The 18,807-nt window shown below is 45.1% G+C and overlaps 1 protein-coding gene across 1 annotated transcript; it reads right to left on the bottom strand.

Annotated features, from left to right (window-relative positions):
• Positions 1–807: 807 nt before the first annotated feature.
• LOC111857851 (CUB domain-containing protein 1) lies at positions 808–18,156 on the bottom strand. Its single transcript, XM_023839055.2, has 10 exons — positions 18,006–18,156; positions 17,259–17,319; positions 11,371–11,562; positions 10,585–10,941; positions 7,917–8,267; positions 5,420–5,617; positions 4,239–4,607; positions 3,463–3,816; positions 2,309–2,396; positions 808–2,093 (listed from the first exon to the last, which is right to left on the bottom strand). The coding sequence occupies exons 4-10, from the start codon at positions 10,916–10,918 to the stop codon at positions 1,685–1,687; spliced, it is 2,103 nt and encodes a 700-aa protein (XP_023694823.1). The 5' UTR covers positions 10,919–10,941; positions 11,371–11,562; positions 17,259–17,319; positions 18,006–18,156; the 3' UTR covers positions 808–1,684.
• Between the last annotated feature and the right edge of the window lie 651 nt (positions 18,157–18,807).

Here is an 18,807-nt window from a genome sequence, read left to right as displayed (position 1 = left end):
TCGACGTAGAGTTTGTAACTTTTGTGGTAATATCTACTAACTCAAATTTTAGTAAGTGAGAGGTTAGTTCATATAAATCTTTTTAATCAGTCCTACATTGCTGGCTTTTATGCAATGATTTATTTATATGTTACTTTTAACAGTTATTTTTCAATGATTATTTCAGATAGCTGGCTTTTGCATTGTTTTAATCAAGAAGTTTCAACTGATATAACCAAAGAAAAGTACTCTTTAAAATATTTCAATAAAATGTTTAAAAAAAAAATCTTGATTTGCCCATGTGATGCTGGGGAAACACTGTAGGTAAGAGAAAGAGACGCTCCTCTACTTACGTTCACAAGTCATTATTCAACACCATTTCAAGGATATAGGCAAGTACAAAGAACTAGGATGCTGGGAGTACGCACGCTACGTTGCTGCGCGGCGGGAATAGCAGCCAGAAGTCGTACTAGACGGAATTGGCACGCAGAAAAAAATTTGTTGCGGACAGGAAATGGGAGCCCAATGAACACACTTTGGACTTGCAGTCCTCTTCGTTCGTATGTCTGAAAGTTCGTAAGTTGAAAGTTTGTAAGTAGAGGAGCATCTGTAAAGGTGTCTTGCTGGTTTAACTACTGACCAATGGAATGTAAGGAACATTCCTGGTGTTTATTTATTGTGACCAATGGGATGTAAGGAATGGGTTGGCAGAGCTTTAACTACCTACCAATGGGAGAGATGGTGTTTTTTTTTCATTGTGACAAATGGGATGTTAGGTAGTGGCTGCATCAAGCTCCTCCTGGGTGAGCTGTAATTAAGGTCACAGACTCAACATTGTCTTTTTATACAAAAAGGAGGTATGCGAGTACATTTGGCTACTTTGACACAAACAAGTCAGAAACAATGTTATTTGTGGAATACATTCAGTACTTTCAGATCACCCCCATATGTGCCTTTGGATACCCAGAATCTGTTAACCATTCAGCCGCTGCACTACAGCACACAAAACAGATACACAGTTTACAACACACAGCACACACTAAAACCTTTTAATCGAAAATAGACACAGTGGATTTTTACAAAGGCCATGCCTCTAATTATAGAATCTAAAAACATTTTATGGAAAATACAAGTGTACAAAAGAGTTGGCTCCGGCACTTAAAATGTGAAAGGCACACTATTATAAAAGCCCCTATTTACAGCCTGGACTCTCCCTCCAAGAACACAAGGGAGATAAATACCTTTAACAGACTTTAGAAACTTTGACGTCAGTATTACTGACATCCATATGGACAGCTTTGGTAGGTAAGGCAGGAGAGGCTCCACCTAAATTAATGTAGCACATTAGCAAATTCACAGAAAAGCAGCAACATCCATCCAGTAAAGAAATATTTCTGCTCAGTGTTATTCCAAACCAGTGTTTTTTGGATTCGGTATCCATCTCCATATATGCCGAAGCAAAAACCTTTGTTGGCTTTGGATTTTCTTCCATCGGTGCTGAGAAATTCACTCCAGTCCTTGTGGTTTGAAACGGCTCTGTGAGGAGTGGGACACAGATTGGGCAACGGAAATCAGCTGTAAGGTCCAGTGTCTCAGCCCAAAGAGAACCCCCCCCCCCCCCCCGGCCAGTCATATCAGCTCTTGTTGCTGTACTTTCCACTCCCTCAGTTCCCTCACATACTGCCCAGCAACAACCCCTCAACTCTTAGGTGGTATCTTCCGACTCCGATTCCAGTTCTGGATCATGGCTGGGACCAGAGAGTGACTCTAGGGGGGTTTCCTTGTCTGCGAGTGTTGACACGTTGCGGCTGGGAAGCGGTGGCGTGCCGTCAGGCTGCAGCCGGTAAACGTCCACGGCGTACAGGGGTACCTCCCTAGTGTGGCATTCCGAATCCGTGGGTTTGGTGAAGCTCTGGGAAACATCCACCTGCATGCCATCCATGTCCGATTCCTGGAGGAGATGTGTGTATACCTGGGTGTCATCAATGTAGGCGTAGATGTGCGACTCGCTGTCTGCTCGGGTTTTGGGGTTCTGAGGGTGTCCTGGAGCCATGAAATTCCCGTTGGGGTTGTAGACAGACACCGGATGACACGAGTCTTGCTTCTGCCGCTTCCTGTGGAAACAGAGATAGAGAAACACACATACGATTTCTAAACCAGTGTTTGAGAGCGTTAATGATTCCAGTCTCACACAGAGCGGAGCTCATCTCTGTCACACAAACACCCTACCTAAACTGGAAAGGGTGCCAACTTTCTAACTGGAAACCTGCGAGAGAAAAGCACAAGGCTCCAGAGAGATTAGTTTCCCTGGCTACGGTATTTCACTCACCGGATCATGCAGCAGATGGCCAGCAGCACCACAACAGCCAGTACCAGCATTACTCCCGCCAGCCCGAGGATGACAGGCAGACTGGAGGCTGCAGGATGGGGAGGAGAGAGCGACTGATCAGCAGCCAATCACAGCACGAGGAGCGCCCACATGGACCGTTCCGCTCCACTCGATAGATCTCACAACCTACCTGGGTTTTTTTGGTATGCAAGTTTAACACAGTGATTCTGTTTATATTAGCAAAGGGAACAACTCCTGTCTGAAGTGGGTAGGATTATCCTCTGCCATTAAGCACCGGCAGGTTTAACCAGGACCTCATGCGATTCAAATCCTTGCTCAGCCCGTTTCAGCTTTACAGAATGTGGGTTTTTGTCCTGAAGGTCATCAGCTCAATTCCAAGGGAAAAAAAATGTCAAATAAAATACAGTACCAGTCATAACCTCCCATAGAAAGGCTTATTGGCACTATTCTCTACATTTTAGAATAATTATACAGATATCAAACTTCAAAACATATATGGAATTATGAATTGACGAAAAAAAAAGAATTAAATAAATTTATTTTGGGGGGGGGCAGCTCCATGGGTTGGGACTCAGAAAGTTGCTGGTTTAAGTCCCTGGATTGGCAGACTGATCCCAGCACTGAGCCCTTGAGTGAGGCCCTTAACCCCGACTGGCTGACCCTACTGTCTCCGCTACGCCAGTTCCATGAGGTGGCCACCTGGGATGTTCTTCCAGCTGTCCTGAGCAGCCACCTTTCCTTCTCCCTCTGCTCAGACTCCTCCCAAACCACTTCTACTGTGTTTAGGTCAGATGGCCAGGTCATGAGATGCGACACTATCGCTCTGCTTTGTAGGCGGCTTGTTGCATCCCAACATTTGACTGGTACCGTATGTAAAAGAAATCATTGTGCGCCATCCTCCCACCGCACCTTTACACCCTTCTGGATCTACTGGTGAAGGCAACCATTAGGGCAACCCTCAGTCGATATACTGACCTCTTTTGGTTGGCAATTATCACGACTAATGATACAACCTGCAATGTATCACAAAGAGTGTTCTTCACAATTTTCTTCAGGTTCCATTGCTATGGAGCCTGGAGCACACCCTTCAGTGGAGGGGGAACGGTGGGGGCAGGAGGAGTTCTGACACGCACCGTTCTGCTTCATGACGATCTTGCTGAACATGCGGAAGTTTTCCCGTTCCACCAGACAGTTGGATACGTTGAGGTAGAAACTGTTAGGCACGAGGACCTCCGAGACGGAATCCTCGTCCTCCCTCTGGCTGTACACCTCCTCGTGGGAGCCCTGCATTTTCACCGTGATGCCCGTGTGCCCGTCTTCACACTTGGGCTGGCTGACGGTGACGAAATTCACGCTGGCCAGGAAGCCCTTGGCCAGGGAGAAGATCCATGATGCTGTGGTGTAGGTCCTCATGCCATCTGGCCATCCAGGCGTGGCCAGCAGGGTGGGAACGCCCTCTTGGGGGGATACGAAGAAAATGTAATTCTCTGGGGGGGCAACAGGAGGAAAAAAAAAGAAAAGAAAAACATAGGTTCACGAAGGTAGCTGTAAATACGGTTGGACAAGTAAATATACTTTTTCTATTAAAAGGTTCTAGTGAGTACTGTGTGCTGTAAGCTGTGCTGAATAAACTTTACTGTGAAGATGGCAACACCAACTAATATGTTACTAAGCAAAGGAATAAGGGAATGTCATGCAAAAATGGCTACAGCAGTATTTAGTCTATTACTGACAATGGGAACATCACAGATGGACAGAGTGACGTGAGGCAAATCACTGACGAGAGCAAAAGCTTTTTTTTTTGATTGCAGTCACAGATTAATGTAATAAATACATGATTTTAACAGCGGAAAGGGCAGGCAGGCAGATGACGTGATTACATAAATGTCGGCTCGGCATTCTGTTCTACCTTTAATTTTTCTTTGGAAAGACACGGAGAAAAATGACTGCTGTGACGGGATGAGCAGGTTATCAGTGGTGGGCATCGCTGTGATGGAGATGTTATTGAAGGTCTGAATCCTGCGGATCGGCCCCAGGGGGCAGAAGTGTCCCACGGAGAAGCCGTCACGCTCGGTGACGAGAAGGGTGAAGCTGCCGTTGCAGTTGAAGCCGGGGAACATCTGCTGCAGGCTCCCAGTGGCCGGCAGCAACTCCAGGCCGCCCCCTGCTGGTGCTTGCAGGTGCCAGGTAACGCTGCTGATGAGTTGGGGGAGGCACGGCTGCAGGGGGGGCACGGTGAGGGGGATGCTGCTGGGGCACTCCCAAAGCTGCCGGCACACTGACAGAAAATGTAATGTTTAGAGAGAGAGGCACAGAAAGAAAGAGAAACACAGGCAGACAGACATGGAGGCAGATACAGAGAGAGAGGCAGACAGGCAGACATGAAGGCAGATACAGAGAGAGAGGCAGACAGGCAGACATGGAGGCAGATACAGAGAGAGAGGCAGACAGGCAGACATGGAGGCAGATACAGAGAGAGAGGCAGACAGGCAGACATGGAGGCAGATACAGAGAGAGAGGCAGACAGGCAGACATGGAGGCAGATACAGAGAGAGAGGCAGACAGGCAGACATGGAGGCAGATACAGAGAGAGAGGCAGACAGACATGGAGGCAGATACAGAGAGAGAGGCAGACAGACATGGAGGCAGATACAGAGAGAGAGGCAGACAGAGACACAGATGCACAGCCAGACAGGCAGCAGAAAGGCAATTGATTAATCCAGAAGGAAAGTGAAGGTTAACAGAACCACAATGCACATGTTTAGACAGTGGAAAAAGACTGATTAATAAAGAGTTTTTTGTCTATTTACCATTACTAACAGTGCAAAAAATGTCAGGGAAAATATAGCACAGAGTGCTGAACAAAGTGACAGTTCAGAAGTAGTTTTGCATGGCGAGTTGTATGGTAATAAATAGCACTGCACGGTAGGGCGTAAATAGTAAATACTGCACCGTGAGCTGTACAGTGAATGAATGAACCAAAGCTGTAGCCCCCGAAGGGACACACAGACCCAAAGATTTGGGTTTGATACACGCTGATAATTGGTCAGTTAACTCAAGTGGCCTATGCATTCTGGTTAGGCGCATTACCTATAGTCTGGTTTATCATCAGAGACAGATCTTCATATGTGCAGTCCTGAAAGTTGAGATTGGTCACCTTCCCTGCACTCAGAGTCACCTCGGCCACAACGACAGAGTCCTTTTTAATCACACAGCCTGACTTGGGGTTTGTCTTTTTAATGTGGATGGAGAGGCCGGCTTCCTTCGCCAGACTGACCGAGCACAACCCTGGAAGAGAGACAGAGTGCGTGAGCGGGACTGAGATTCACAGAGATTCAACAAGAAAAAACAGAAGTAGCTGTGTGTTCAGTGGGCTGAGCCTGGATCCTGGTCATGGGACGGATGTGTCAGGCAGCGGAGATGTGACTCAAACCCGGATATTCCCCAGAGCTCAGAAAACACATCCTGAGCTACGAAAATCACTGAGTCATCGGAATCCAGCGTCTTCCTGAACCACCTTGAGGGCCTGGCTTTCTAAAGCTCTAACATCTTTTTCACCATTGGTCACTACATATTGGGTTTTCATTTTGAACTGTGTGTGATAAGATTCAATGGGCTGTTGTGAAATAGTAGGTGCGGCATCTGAGTCACATCCTTTGAAATGATAGAAATGTTCCATGAAGATGATGTGGGTCATATGTGCACCTTAACAAACCCATATAAAGCAGAATTAATCACTTAAATCAGTCAGTATCTAAGAGGAATGAAATGGTTACTGGTTTCACTGCAAATTTCCTGATTATATCCTGTATTACCGTTTAAAATTTTAAGTATTATATTTATTTATTATTAAAACCGTGGTTGATTACTGCACTTTTAAAAAGTCATGTTAAATCCTGTCCCTCATTGATCAAACTTCGTTATATTCTCCCAGCTGCATGAGTGCAGGCAACATGGATTTGTGTCAGCAGAAATACAGCGGAAGGCAGTGACAGTGCTCCAGTGGGTCTTCAACCTTTTAAGAGGACTAAGTCTGAAGTGTGGCCATATTTTAGGTTTTATAAGATTGATTGAAGACACCGGATTAAGGATGGTTCCCCTTGTCTGCAGAACATCTGCAGAAAAATCCCTACGAAAGGAAGCGACACTTCATGGTCATGGTTTATCTGCCGAACTTGGTAATAGTTGGTAACTGAAGCTCAGCATCTTGTAAAAGCACCACACATTGGCAGTGACGTCATGGAAGCTGCACTTTTTTTGCTTCAGCCACAGAGCTAACTGAATGCCCATTTGCAATTAATGATCAATGAATTCCATATATGTTTGTCTTTGCATATTCTAAAAATAGAACAGTTTAGACCAGTTTTTCCTTCTTCTCTATAGATTAATGCCACTGATTTTTTCTGGTTTTCAATACAAAACTTATAAAAATAATTTTGGGTTGTGTATCAGTACTTAACATTTTCAGCACATTTTAGTAATACCGTGATAATACTGATAATTTATCATTTTGGTCACTATAACCCATTCATTTTCTGTAACCATCTGTCCTATTCGGAATCATGGGGGGTCCGGAGCCTATCCCGTGGCCTGTACTACGAAGCGGGGTTACTGGCTTATCAGGGTAGCTTGTCGGATTTAAGGTACCACAGTTTAAATGGACTTCATATTCGTTCACTTACATTTTGCCCAGACTACCTTAAATCTGACAAGTTACCCCGCTTCGTAGTACAGGCCCCCAGAGGCTACAGGTGCAAGCCAGGGAACAACCCAGGATGGGGCGCCAACCCATCACAGGGCACACTCACACACCATTCACACATATGGGCAATCTGGTAATATCAATTGACCTCAGCATGTTTTTGGACTGTGGGGAGAAACCGGAGAACGCAGAGGAGTTCCGGGGAGAACATGCAAATGGAACATATGGAGCCATGGTGGAGACTCGAACCCAGGTCCCAGAGGTGACAGAACAGTGCTGACCACTGCACCAGCGCAATCACCCCGATGATTATAATCGTGATATACAGCATCACCCCTATGATTATAATCGTGATATACAATTTTCTTATTTCATCTCTACTATCTACATGTAACTAACATAAATTACCAAGATTTTAACGTTATTTCATTTGCACCAGTACAATTTCTTAATCTTACTGTTTAGCAGAGGCTTTTATTCAAAATGACTACAAATCGAGACAGCAGGGTGAGCCAGTCCCTGGACCAACTGCGGTTAAGGGCCCAATGGTGAAATTGCTCTACCGACCAAAGGATTTTGAACTGGCAATCTCTCCCGTCCCTGGCAAACCTCAACACTGGGACCGGCTGTCATGATCAGTGGGGTATGGTTCAAGGCTGGCAAATAAACATCTAGCCAATGGGCTAGAACTATACAATAGATATACGGACTTATCCGGTTTCATAATGGTTTTTATGCTCATTCAAGTTGACACTGTAAAAGAGCCAGTGGTGACCATCAATTGTTTTGGGATTCACCCTGGAGGGGAACATTTCTGGCAATGTGCCTGCCTTCCTCCTGCTGGGACACGGCTCTCTGCGATATTAGCGACATCAGCTTACGTGCCTTTGGTTTCTGCTGGTATCACGGACACCTTGAAGGCGAGAGAGTTTCCGGGGAAGTTGCGGTCCTTGCAGTTCCTCAGGTACATGCTGAAGTTACCATGCGCTTTGGCAGGTTGGGTGTCCGCCAAATTCTTCACCAGAGAAAAGTTCTTGTATTGGAATTCCACAGTCGCTCTCTGTCCGGAGCATCCCGGCGAATCGGAGGACACAAACTGGACCGTGGCGTAGTGTTTGGGTGGGACGTTGAAGCTCCACATCAGGTCGCCGTCGGGGAAACGGGCAGGATATTCCGGCGAGAAGAACTCGGAGACAGTCAATCCTCTTGGAATGGCCACCTCGAACTGGGCCAGTGCTGGATAAAATAAAACAGGTGTTACGTTCAGGTACAAGCAATTACGTAGAAATCAAAAGAATACATGTCTGAATTCAAGTCTTTTTTTAAATCAGTCCAGATACATGGTGCATGCAAAGCTTAAGATAGCTGCTGTATAACAGATACCAACAAAATATAATAATAGTGATACTTTATAGGCCTGTCGCGATAGTCGATAAATCGATTAATCGCACGATAAAAGAAAATGGCCGCGATAATTTCATTTGCATACTTGTTTGTTATCCGCGACTGAATGACAACTCTTGTTTCCTTAGCGTAGGAGAAGCGAACCCTCTTGTCAGTTGCATTGTCTTTTGTGTGGGGAGCAGAGCATGTGAGCGGAGCGGAGCGTGAGCGAGGAGCGGAGCGGGCGGAATTTGGTCAGAGCGCGGAGCGGGTTTTCTAATTAAGGCTGGAGCGGTCGCTTTGTCTCGCTCCAATTTCGCTCCGATACCGCTCACACTACAATTCTGAGGCGTGCCCAAATCTACCCAGAATTCATCTGTACAATTATCAAGACTGTTACACAAATTGGCCGAGATGGAATTCGCAAAGTATTTCACAAAGGAAACTGATATATCATCCAAGTGTACTATTCTTATCAAACGTATAGATGACAAGAATGTACAGCAAGAACAACAATGTGGTGAAACTGTTTCAGTGAGTAAAGATTCACTTTGGAATCACTTTTCTCAGAAACATGAGTGTGCTACGCGAACAAGCGGAAGCCAGAGCAAAACGCGTGCAAGTTTTATATGGTTGTAGCATATCAAGTCTATAAAGTAAATTAAAGTATAAAAGCCTATAAAGTAAATATTGGTAATCAAATAAATGTTTTGTCATTCAAAGTAGGTCTAATAAGATTTTTTTTAAATTTCATGTAACGTAAAATTTTATTTTTAGAGATGTGCTGCATCAACAGAAAAAAATTGAGGAATTTAAAACGTGTCTGTATATTCTTTAGGCTATTGAACCCACTGATTCCTTTATTTTTAAGCCTATTTTTGTGTGGAATGCCATTTCCAAACCTGTCCGTTGTTGCCGATAGGTTGCTTAAAAATAAATATTTTCTGTTCTGACTGGCAATGTTGCCGTTGCTCATATTTCTTTATGACATAAGGCTTCGGTTTAAGGTGACATTTGTTAGGCATGCAGATTATTTGTTCCTCTTTTAAATTGGAGCGAGCGTGGAGCGATTTGACTGGAGCGGGAGGACATTTTAGTGGAGCGAGGAGCGGTGTTGAGCGGAGCGGCTTAGTGCGAATTAGAGCGGAGGAGCGGGCGGAACCAACAGCCTCGTGAGCGAGGAGCGGAAATTCTCACCGCTCCGCTCCGCTCACATGCTCTGGTGTACATAGACTGCAATTCACTTTTTTTGCTGGAGAAATTATTTTTCAAAAGTTTTTTGCATATGGTTTGAGGCTTTTTGTTTGTTTGTTTACAAAGGTCCTAACAGGCAGTTTTGCCTGTTATGGAATGCATGTTGAGCCTATTGTTTAATATTTTTTCAAGTGCAATTTTGTTTACATCCATTTTATTTATTGTTTTTGGTATTTATTCAAGTGCATTTTTTGTTAAGAGACAGAGTCCATTGCTTTTATTGTTTTTGGTTGTTTTGTTCATTGTTATTGTGGATATTTAAAATGTTTTCCATTTTCAGTGTTAAATAGTCTAAAAATAAACGTTTTTGAATTTTGAAAGGCGTATGTGCATTATTATGCCATTATCATTATTCTAGATGAAAATGGTCTCAGATCGACAATATTATCGTTTATCGCGATAATTTCTTGGACAATTTATCGTCCAGCAAAATTTGCTATCGTGACAGGCGTAATACTTTATTAGTCCAGGTGGAGAAACTCTTTTCACCCACCCATCTACCTGTCTTGCTCTCCATAAGACACGCAGACGCATATGCAGGCGAGAACAAGCTTGGGGTCACAGCACAAGGTCAGACAGCTCCCCTGGATCTAGGGATTAAGGACCTTGCTGAGGGCCCCACGGACATGTAACTATTCCGCAAAGGCTGGGCCTCGAACCGGCGACCTTCTGATCACAGGCACAGAGGCTCAGCCTGCTGAGCCACACACTGCTACCAGAACACCTTGTGGACCACTACAGGATCCTATAAAACTGAGCTACAGGAGCACTGCCTATGTCATAAATATCTACTATTCCTACTCTGACTATTGAATACCTGGCCTAACGAAGTCCATCTCATTCTAAAAGGGAGTTTGAAAATGTGTTTCCACGACATCATGCATTTGCAAGTTCTGTGCAACACTGTCAAACTTACTCTTAATATCTGGCCCAACAGAAATATTGAACAACGGAAGGTCCATCTTCACTTGGCTTGGAACCTCCACAGTAACCATGCCTTTGGACAGGACCAGGATGCCTGACACAGGGCCATTTGGGCAGAAGGTCCCCACCGCAGTGTCCCTTGTGGCCTGACGAGCAGTGATGGTGTACACGTTCTGCTCCGGGCAACCTATAGAGGGCAGAACCTGCCTGAGGCCAGCCAAGGGAAAGCCCAGGCGAACTGCCCGACCTGGGAGGGCTGTCACTTCCCAGGTGAAGGTTCTGTTAAATTTTAGGAATGGCAAGGAATCCATCTTGCCAACGTCCATTCTGTACGTCTCAGCTGTGCAATCTGTGCAAAATGAAAGAAAAAGCTCTATATCAGAGAAAATACAGTCCATACTGTCTCATGTATGTTACAGTGAAAGACTCCAAATGTAACAAGATATGCATGTAAGAAGACCATTAGACACCCTCCCAGACTTATAGTAAGTTGTGAAGAATCGTTAATTCAGCATTCAAAAATTGAGCCATATTCAGAACATTTTATAAGTCTAGTAGATAAAATAATCTTTATTATATCAATTATGAAAGCAGAGTTAAACATTCTTCAATGCTAAAAACAGCTGGCAGTTCATTTTAATTTACTACAGTGCACAATTACTAGTAGATTGTTAGTGACAAGGAAACAACTCGACTCCCAATCCCACTGCCAGAAGGAGTCAGAACATCACAAGACGGAACAGTGTCTATTCTGCGTCTGAGGAGGAAGCACCCTTACCAATCACTGTCGTGGTTTTCACGACGAAGACGTCCTGTGGGTTTGGGCAGGTGAAATTCAAGTTTTCGCTGGTGATGTTATTCAGGGACTCGACAGACTTGGCGCTGTTGGGCAGATACACAGAGCAGGCCGGACCCTTGGCATTCTTGACAATGCTGATGACCTCGCCCTGGTTGGTGACTCTCTGACCCACTGAAGAGAAAGCAGAAGTCACAGAAATTTTTCTATGTTACCACAACTGGGACTTTCAGTAGACGGATGCAGTGGTCTGGCAGTACAGTTTCAAACAATTAGTGCTAACTACATATCAAAGCGATGGTTTATACAGCCAAGAAGATCAGTCACTTAAAACACTACTGAAACAAACCAGTTCTCCCGCTCAGATGACTCAAATCTATGTCAGCTTTGACCTGAAGTTCTCCTGCCCTAGTTGGCCGTCGATAATAAGGCGAACAGCAGTGCAATACAATGTGCAATTTAAGAAAAGCAGACATGATAATGAATAAGAAATGTGATACAAGGATGTGTTAGCTATGAGAGATGTGCAAAACGGCTGTCATACAATAGTGCTGGGAAAGTCCAGGTAGCACATTAACAATACAGCACTGTATAACACAAAGGTTATGGGACGGACAGGTACCAACTGTTTGGGAACCTGAGGGCTTGAGAAACGGTCTCTGAACCGGGTGGTGCGGTTTGGACGCAATGGAAGCACTTCCCAGAGGGCAGCGGGGTGAAGAGGGAGTGAGATGAGTGCCAGGGATCTACGATGATGGAGCGGCAGATTGCGTGGTGCTGTGAAAGATCTGTCCCCATCATTGAAACTGTGCAGCCTTGCGGAGAATGCGAGAAAGATCGCGAGAGGCAGTGGCTTTGCTGGACAACATGATCAACGCCAACGATCTACTATTGTTACTTCTCTCTGTCTGAGCTTGTGTGTTGGGAAGTGGATCACCCGGTCAGCTCAGATCAAGGTCTCTTAACTCTCAACACCAGGTTGCATTATTGATGGTGTTAAAAGCCAAGCTGTAGTCGATGAAAAGCATCCTGATTTAAGTGTTCTTATTTTTTTGAAAATGTCCCACAGTAGCATGTAGGACAATGGAACATGGCATCATCCACTGATCTGTTTTTCTGGATTGCAAACTGCAGTGGGTCCTGGGAAGGGTTGCAGGGAGGTTGGGGTTGATGTTCGCGACCGGTTGTTCTAGGCATGCAGTGGGGGCAGTAATGGCTTGAGCAGGAAGCGGCAGCTTTCATCTGCACAGGCATGACCACGGTCTCCTTAAAGCACAGCAGCACAGTGACAGATGGACGATGAGGCTGTACTTAACACAGCAGCGCGGCGAATGCCTTCGGGATGCCGGACAGGATTCCGTCAAATCAGGTGTCTTTGGCTTTACTTGCACCAACCTCCCGCCCCTGTAGAGCGACTCTTTGGGCTGGAGACGCAGCCACACTGCGACCCTCAAACCGGCCATTGAAGCTGCTCCCTCGTCTGGGAGGGAGGGGGGGACTGTAAGCGCAGCCGGTGACTTTCTGTAACCCATTTCCACATGCAGTCCTTTCCACAATCAGCGCGAATAACAGCAGCTTAACGTGTCCATATTGCTTCTTAGCTGCTTTAATAGTCCTCTGTAGCTCATTTCTGGCATTTTTGTACTGGTCCTTGTTTTCGGAAATAAACACTGCAGTGTGCTTACTCAGCTTCAGAGAAACAGTGGCGTTAATCCAAGGCTTCTGGTTGGGGCAGGAGCAGATAGTCTGGGATGGCGCACACACCGGTCAGTGCAGAACCTGACAGTCAGTCACCGAGATTTTACTCACCCAGGTTCCCGGTGGAGTCCTTGAAGATGAACCAGTCAGTCAAATCCGGAAGTCTGACCTCAAAACTTGGAGGTCCGTCACTGTACTTCCCTAACAGGTAGCATGATGAGCTTCAATTTCACGCTCCCAGGCTCAGAGCAGAAGCACTGATGAGTGGTCCAACAGTGTGGACGTGCAAAGGACTTGTAGGTGCCTCCCACTGTAGTGCAGCACAGGCCGAGCGTCTGGAGATGACATGCTGGTGGTATTTGGGGAGAACTTTCTTCAGGTTGCAGAGGTCGAAATCCCTGGCTACGATAGAGATAGAGGCTTCTGGATGCTTGCTCATGCTTGCAAATGACAGCGTACAGGTCGACTAGTACATCTGCAACCAGAACGTCTAGTGGAATGTAAATGACACGGAGAAGCACTCCGGAAAATTGTCTCAGCGGTTAGAACAGCCAGCATTTGACAGTCAGATACTGCTGCACTGGCAAACCTGGTAGCAGAACTATTTATTTTCACACCACCATGGGAGAAAGTAAATCAGCAAGGATATCTCAGCTGCATTCTGTGTAGTTCCTTGTTGTCAGTTATGCCATTTATGCAATTAGTGTTGAACTTTCCTGGCAGGAAAAAGCTGACAAGGAAGCTGAATTTGAGAAGTCTATACCAGGTATGCGAAGCAGATTTATTGTAGTCTGACCCAAAATAAAGTATAACGAAAATAAAGAAAATGTCATACAGATATTGATACTGGGCATACAGGCAGGATTGACATCTTCCTGCTGCAAGCATCAGTGGTGATTGTGGTAACTGTGGTAAAGGTGAGGGCACCTAGAGGAGGTTCTCAGTCCAATAACCACTGCAGTAGAGCAGCAGTTAGGGATTCCACTATAATGCTAACTGAAAATTTCAGTTACAGATCATGTAAAATCTTATCACTGATAAAACATACTGGATACTTCACAAAGTCAGCCTGTATTATGCTGGAACCAGAAAGCTGCAACTGAAAACAAGATCAGATGCAAAAACCTTCTGTCAGGGCTTAAAACTGTGACCATTAATTGGGAGTGTGCGGGTTAAAATTTCACATGGTCCCATCTGTGGGAATGTATGGTAATCAATGCTCAGGCACGGATACTGCGTTAATGAATTGTGATTAAAGGATTTTCTTCTTTCCTTGGCTCAGTGTGTCTTTTCTGCTCATTTGGGAGCACATACGTATGTATAGGCGCACTTATGATAAAACACGCAAAACAATCCATTTAGCTGTGGTGTAGACATGCTCCAAAAATGAAGCAGTCTATAGCTGATTATAATAAAAAAACAAAATGTCTTGAGTCTGTCAATCTTTCATCAATACACAAACTAGGGTATGCAAATTAGGACAACAATTCAGCAACATGCAAGGTCATTGGTTAATACCATGCTGCACAAAAAAAAAAGGCTGCGACCAATAGAAAAAGTTGGTAGCACCAGTGCTACCACTGGTAAAGTTAGACTGGAGCTCTGTCTTGGTTTTGATACGATATGCATGGAGAGAAACCAATCTGCAACTCAAAAGACCTCAAAATCATTTACGACTGTTAGGAGATGCATCATTTTCAATTGTTTAGTGATGCCACCATTAGGCTACAGCAGTAAGTCAGGTTACAGTGATGTTTTAGCGTATATTAAGGAATACGTGCCTTGCTCCCACACCACAGCCACACTCCCTGAAATAGACGACTACATACGCATGCTACACAACTCATGTCATGTAATGTAATACATTCCTATAATGCACTGAGATATGCACACAGATAATTAAAGCAAATGGAGCAGTAAAGAGGAGCAGAGCTGATCCCTGAGCAACACCCCCCAAGGACCCAGAAGCCGCCGCTCAAACAGAGATGCACACAGCTGGCCGGCACTAAGCAGGAGATGAAAATGGGGGACAGACGACACGTTTTAGCTTCCAGAGAAACTGGAGAGAGGGGAAAATGCAATTTATGAAAAAAGGCAAAATAACTCAGACTTAAAAAGGCTGACCTTCAGCTATTTACAGACTTATTTATCGAATCTGGACAAAAAAGGGTTTTGCTGCACACTGTAGATCACTAGGGGTGTAACGGTACAAAAAAAATAACGGTTTGGGACGTACCTCGGTTGTGAAGTCATAGAGAAATGTATGTATGTATATGACCCAAACCAAGATAAGCAGTTAGAAGATAGATGGATGGATGGATGGATGGATAGGTAGTTTAATTCCAAACGTACACTAGAACACACACACAGCTTTAACTCAACACAGGGAAGGACAGTTGGGGGGGAATGATTTCCAGAATGTGAATAACTGTCAGTCCGTCAGGTTGACACTAAGCATACAGGGTTAGGCTCAGGTCCCTGGGCTAGTGACCGGAAGGTCGCCGATTCACACCCCACGTTCGGCAGAGTTGTTTCACCGCTGGGCCATTGAGCGAGACCCTAACCCCACAATCGCTGTACGGAGTGGCTGACCCTGCTGTCCCGTTTGTATGTCACTTTCTAAAAAAAAAGAATCTACTAAATAAAAATGTACGGATGGATGACATAATGCCACTAATAACCGGAGATAACCGGTTAAAACAGCCACATACTGCTCAACAGATGGAATCACCGGTTGTTCTAAACTCCGTTGATGCTGGCGGGTAAAATACCAGCCCAGTAAGCAGCTACAGCAGGTCAAGCCTCCCAAGTATAACTATGCCGGTTGACTTATGCATGTCTGTACGTGTCCTAACATGCTGCGCGTACACACTGTCCCGACAGAGGACGCTCACCCCTGCTTCCCGTCTATCACAGAGAAAGAAAAACAGAGTCAATGAAATGAGTAATGCAGAAGTCAGGGTATTACGGCCAAGCTGATGATGTTTCAGACAGCACAACACCACAGCCTCTCAGCCACAGAGATGGGGGTTCGGATCCCACAGAGATGGGGGTTCGGATCCCACAGAGATGGGGGTTCGGATCCCACAGAGATGGGGGTTCGGATCCCACAGAGACTGTGTGGCGCGTATACTGGCATCCAAACTGGCATCCCATCTGGGGTGCCCCCTTACCCTCTGCTGCCTGGGCTCACCGTGAATCTCCACACAATACCATCTTTTCAGGTCCAATCCCAATATTAAAATTTTAGGTATCTGCAGATACCGTTCCGATATTTTTTCCCCTTTTATCAACTATTTATCATTAAATGAGATATTTGTCAACACATTTCAATTAAGACAGCAAACGACCTGCATTTAGTGTTGTAGTGGCATTGATTATTGGAAAATACACTGCTTGCCTTGCTATACCCAGTGCGCTACAGGAAGAAATCCACAGCCAACAGGATTCACACGTCTGCCTCTTTGTTTTATTCAGTAACAACTTTTACGAAAATGAACAGAATTATTTCTTAAAGTACAAATTGCGCAAACCATTGCCAAATATAATAAAGAAATCACTTATGAAAAAATCATGGTATACCCCAACTATCCATTTCAAGTCAAAGAGTACACGAGTTTCCAGTATAAAATATACAATGGAGCCAGATAAAACTTAAGTAGTTAACCAAACCTTACAAAGCATAAAACCCTGATATCTAGTTATCTACTGCATTCAGACTTGAGAAAAATCCACACTGGCCTTACATACAATGCACTCTGTGGTTTTCGCTTTTTTCCTCCTTCAGCGTAAAATACAGTATCCTCATTTCCACACAGGCAACATGACGGCTTCGACACGCGTGTTGCTGAACAGCGAGCCCTCATGACGCCTTCACCTCTGTTTACGGTATGTCCCATTAAGGCTACGGGCATTTTCTTGATTTTTCGGGCTAGACTGGTCTCTGATGGAAAGTCGCATCGGCCTCTTACTCCCCTGCCCCCCCAATATCTGATCCATCATTTGTTGCTGGTACCAGTCTAATACTTATAGAGGGCATCAGATCAGCGCCATCTTCATTACCACTGTCTTTATTCTCCCATTTTGAGGCCAGGGCGCTACTATCTGACAAGGTTCTTTTCTGTTCTGAAAATGGTTACATTTAACTGCTGGTCCACCACCCAGACCCTTACCATTCCCAGGGCTCAACCGAAACTCTGTCTCCAATCCCACACCACGTGCCCCGTCTTGGCTCTGCGGAAATCAGAGGCGTGGCTCTTCAGTAAGACATGGAGAAGTCTCCAGAACATCAGTTCGGGATCAGCTGTGCAAAGACGAACACAGTAAAGCCTGTTTGCACTTAGGCTGGTACCTTTATGAAAACATTCATAAATATTTAAATTCTGACAGTATTGTTACATCTTCCAATGTTTTTTTTTTTCTATGAAAAGTCCTGTAATGGAGATCTGTATACTTTAAGTACCACAGAAAGATGGGAAAATCCATTCAACATTTTCATGTTTGGTCTCTGAAGTCACATGGATATTTCTTCGCTGGCAGTAAATGATAAATGTCGACGCCAAGCCCCTGACCCTGTGGATGTGCCCAGACCATTGTCCCACCTGGCTACCCAAGTCTACTGAGGCCATACGCTTCACACTCAAACTCAGGGGACCTGGGAGATACTAGTGCCAGACTTTAGGAGGATCAGAGGTGCAGCAACAGGACAGGCAAGGCAAGCGATGGCCTGGGGCCCGAGCTGGGAGGGCCCCTCCCCGGGCGGCCAATTACACAGTATAGTGCAACAACTGATCTGCTTAATTCGTGTATTGTGTTTTTCACAAAACTTAAAATAAAGGACTTGCATTTACTCAATTCTCTTTATTGATATTATTAATGTAGGCTTTATGCTACAATAATGGTAATACTGTACATTTTACCGCGTCGGGGGAGGGTGAGCTGAAGGGCCCCTTGGAGTTTGTTTCTGCCTTGAGCCCCCGAGTCCCGAGAATCGCCGTCACGTCTGCAGGATGCAGCGCCGACCAAGTTTCCCCACCTGCCCCGCTTTCAGATTTCAGCCTTACTGCGTATTTTCATGCATGCAGCTGCAATATTTCCTCACTCGTTTACGAAAACAAAACAAAAAAAAAAGAAGCAGAATCAGTCCAGGCAACATAAGGGCAAGAAAAGGCAACAGCTACCTTTGGGGAAAAATAAAAAAAGCCTGAAAGACCTACACTGACAGCGAGAGCGTGCCGAGGGCGGCCAGGCAAGGAGCTCCAGGCAGCTGTGTGTTGAGACACGAACGCAGTGCTAAATGCCGCATGTTACGGGAACCCATAAGCTTCCGGTAATGGAGAGCTGCGTCACACCCACCAGTCAGGGAGTCTCCATAACCGAAAGCACAGGACACCCGACTGAGGCATACAGACCTCAACCCCCCCCCCTCCCTCTCAGGCTTCACAGCTATTTCATCTCTCATCCTCTTTTTTGACCTTTGTCCATCCTCTCCATTTATAGCGTCGTTTCATGACTTATTGCTCATAGGGAAAGAGGAAATATCTGACTTCAGTTTGCATACATCCAATCACAGTGCTATATCGGGACAAATTTTACATAGCAAAACCCCTTATAAGCATTTTTTTAGCATTTGATTAAACACATGCTTTACTTTGTTTCCAGTACAGGCACATCCGTGAATAAGGTTTTCTAATCAATCCAACACCTTAGCCACAATGCCTT

This window comes from Paramormyrops kingsleyae, chromosome 9 (genome assembly GCF_048594095.1).
Source record: "Paramormyrops kingsleyae isolate MSU_618 chromosome 9, PKINGS_0.4, whole genome shotgun sequence".
NCBI classification, from domain to species: Eukaryota; Metazoa; Chordata; class Actinopteri; order Osteoglossiformes; family Mormyridae; genus Paramormyrops; species Paramormyrops kingsleyae.
Note: the sequence above shows the minus strand (reverse complement) of the source record. Positions and strands in the feature narration are given on the sequence as shown.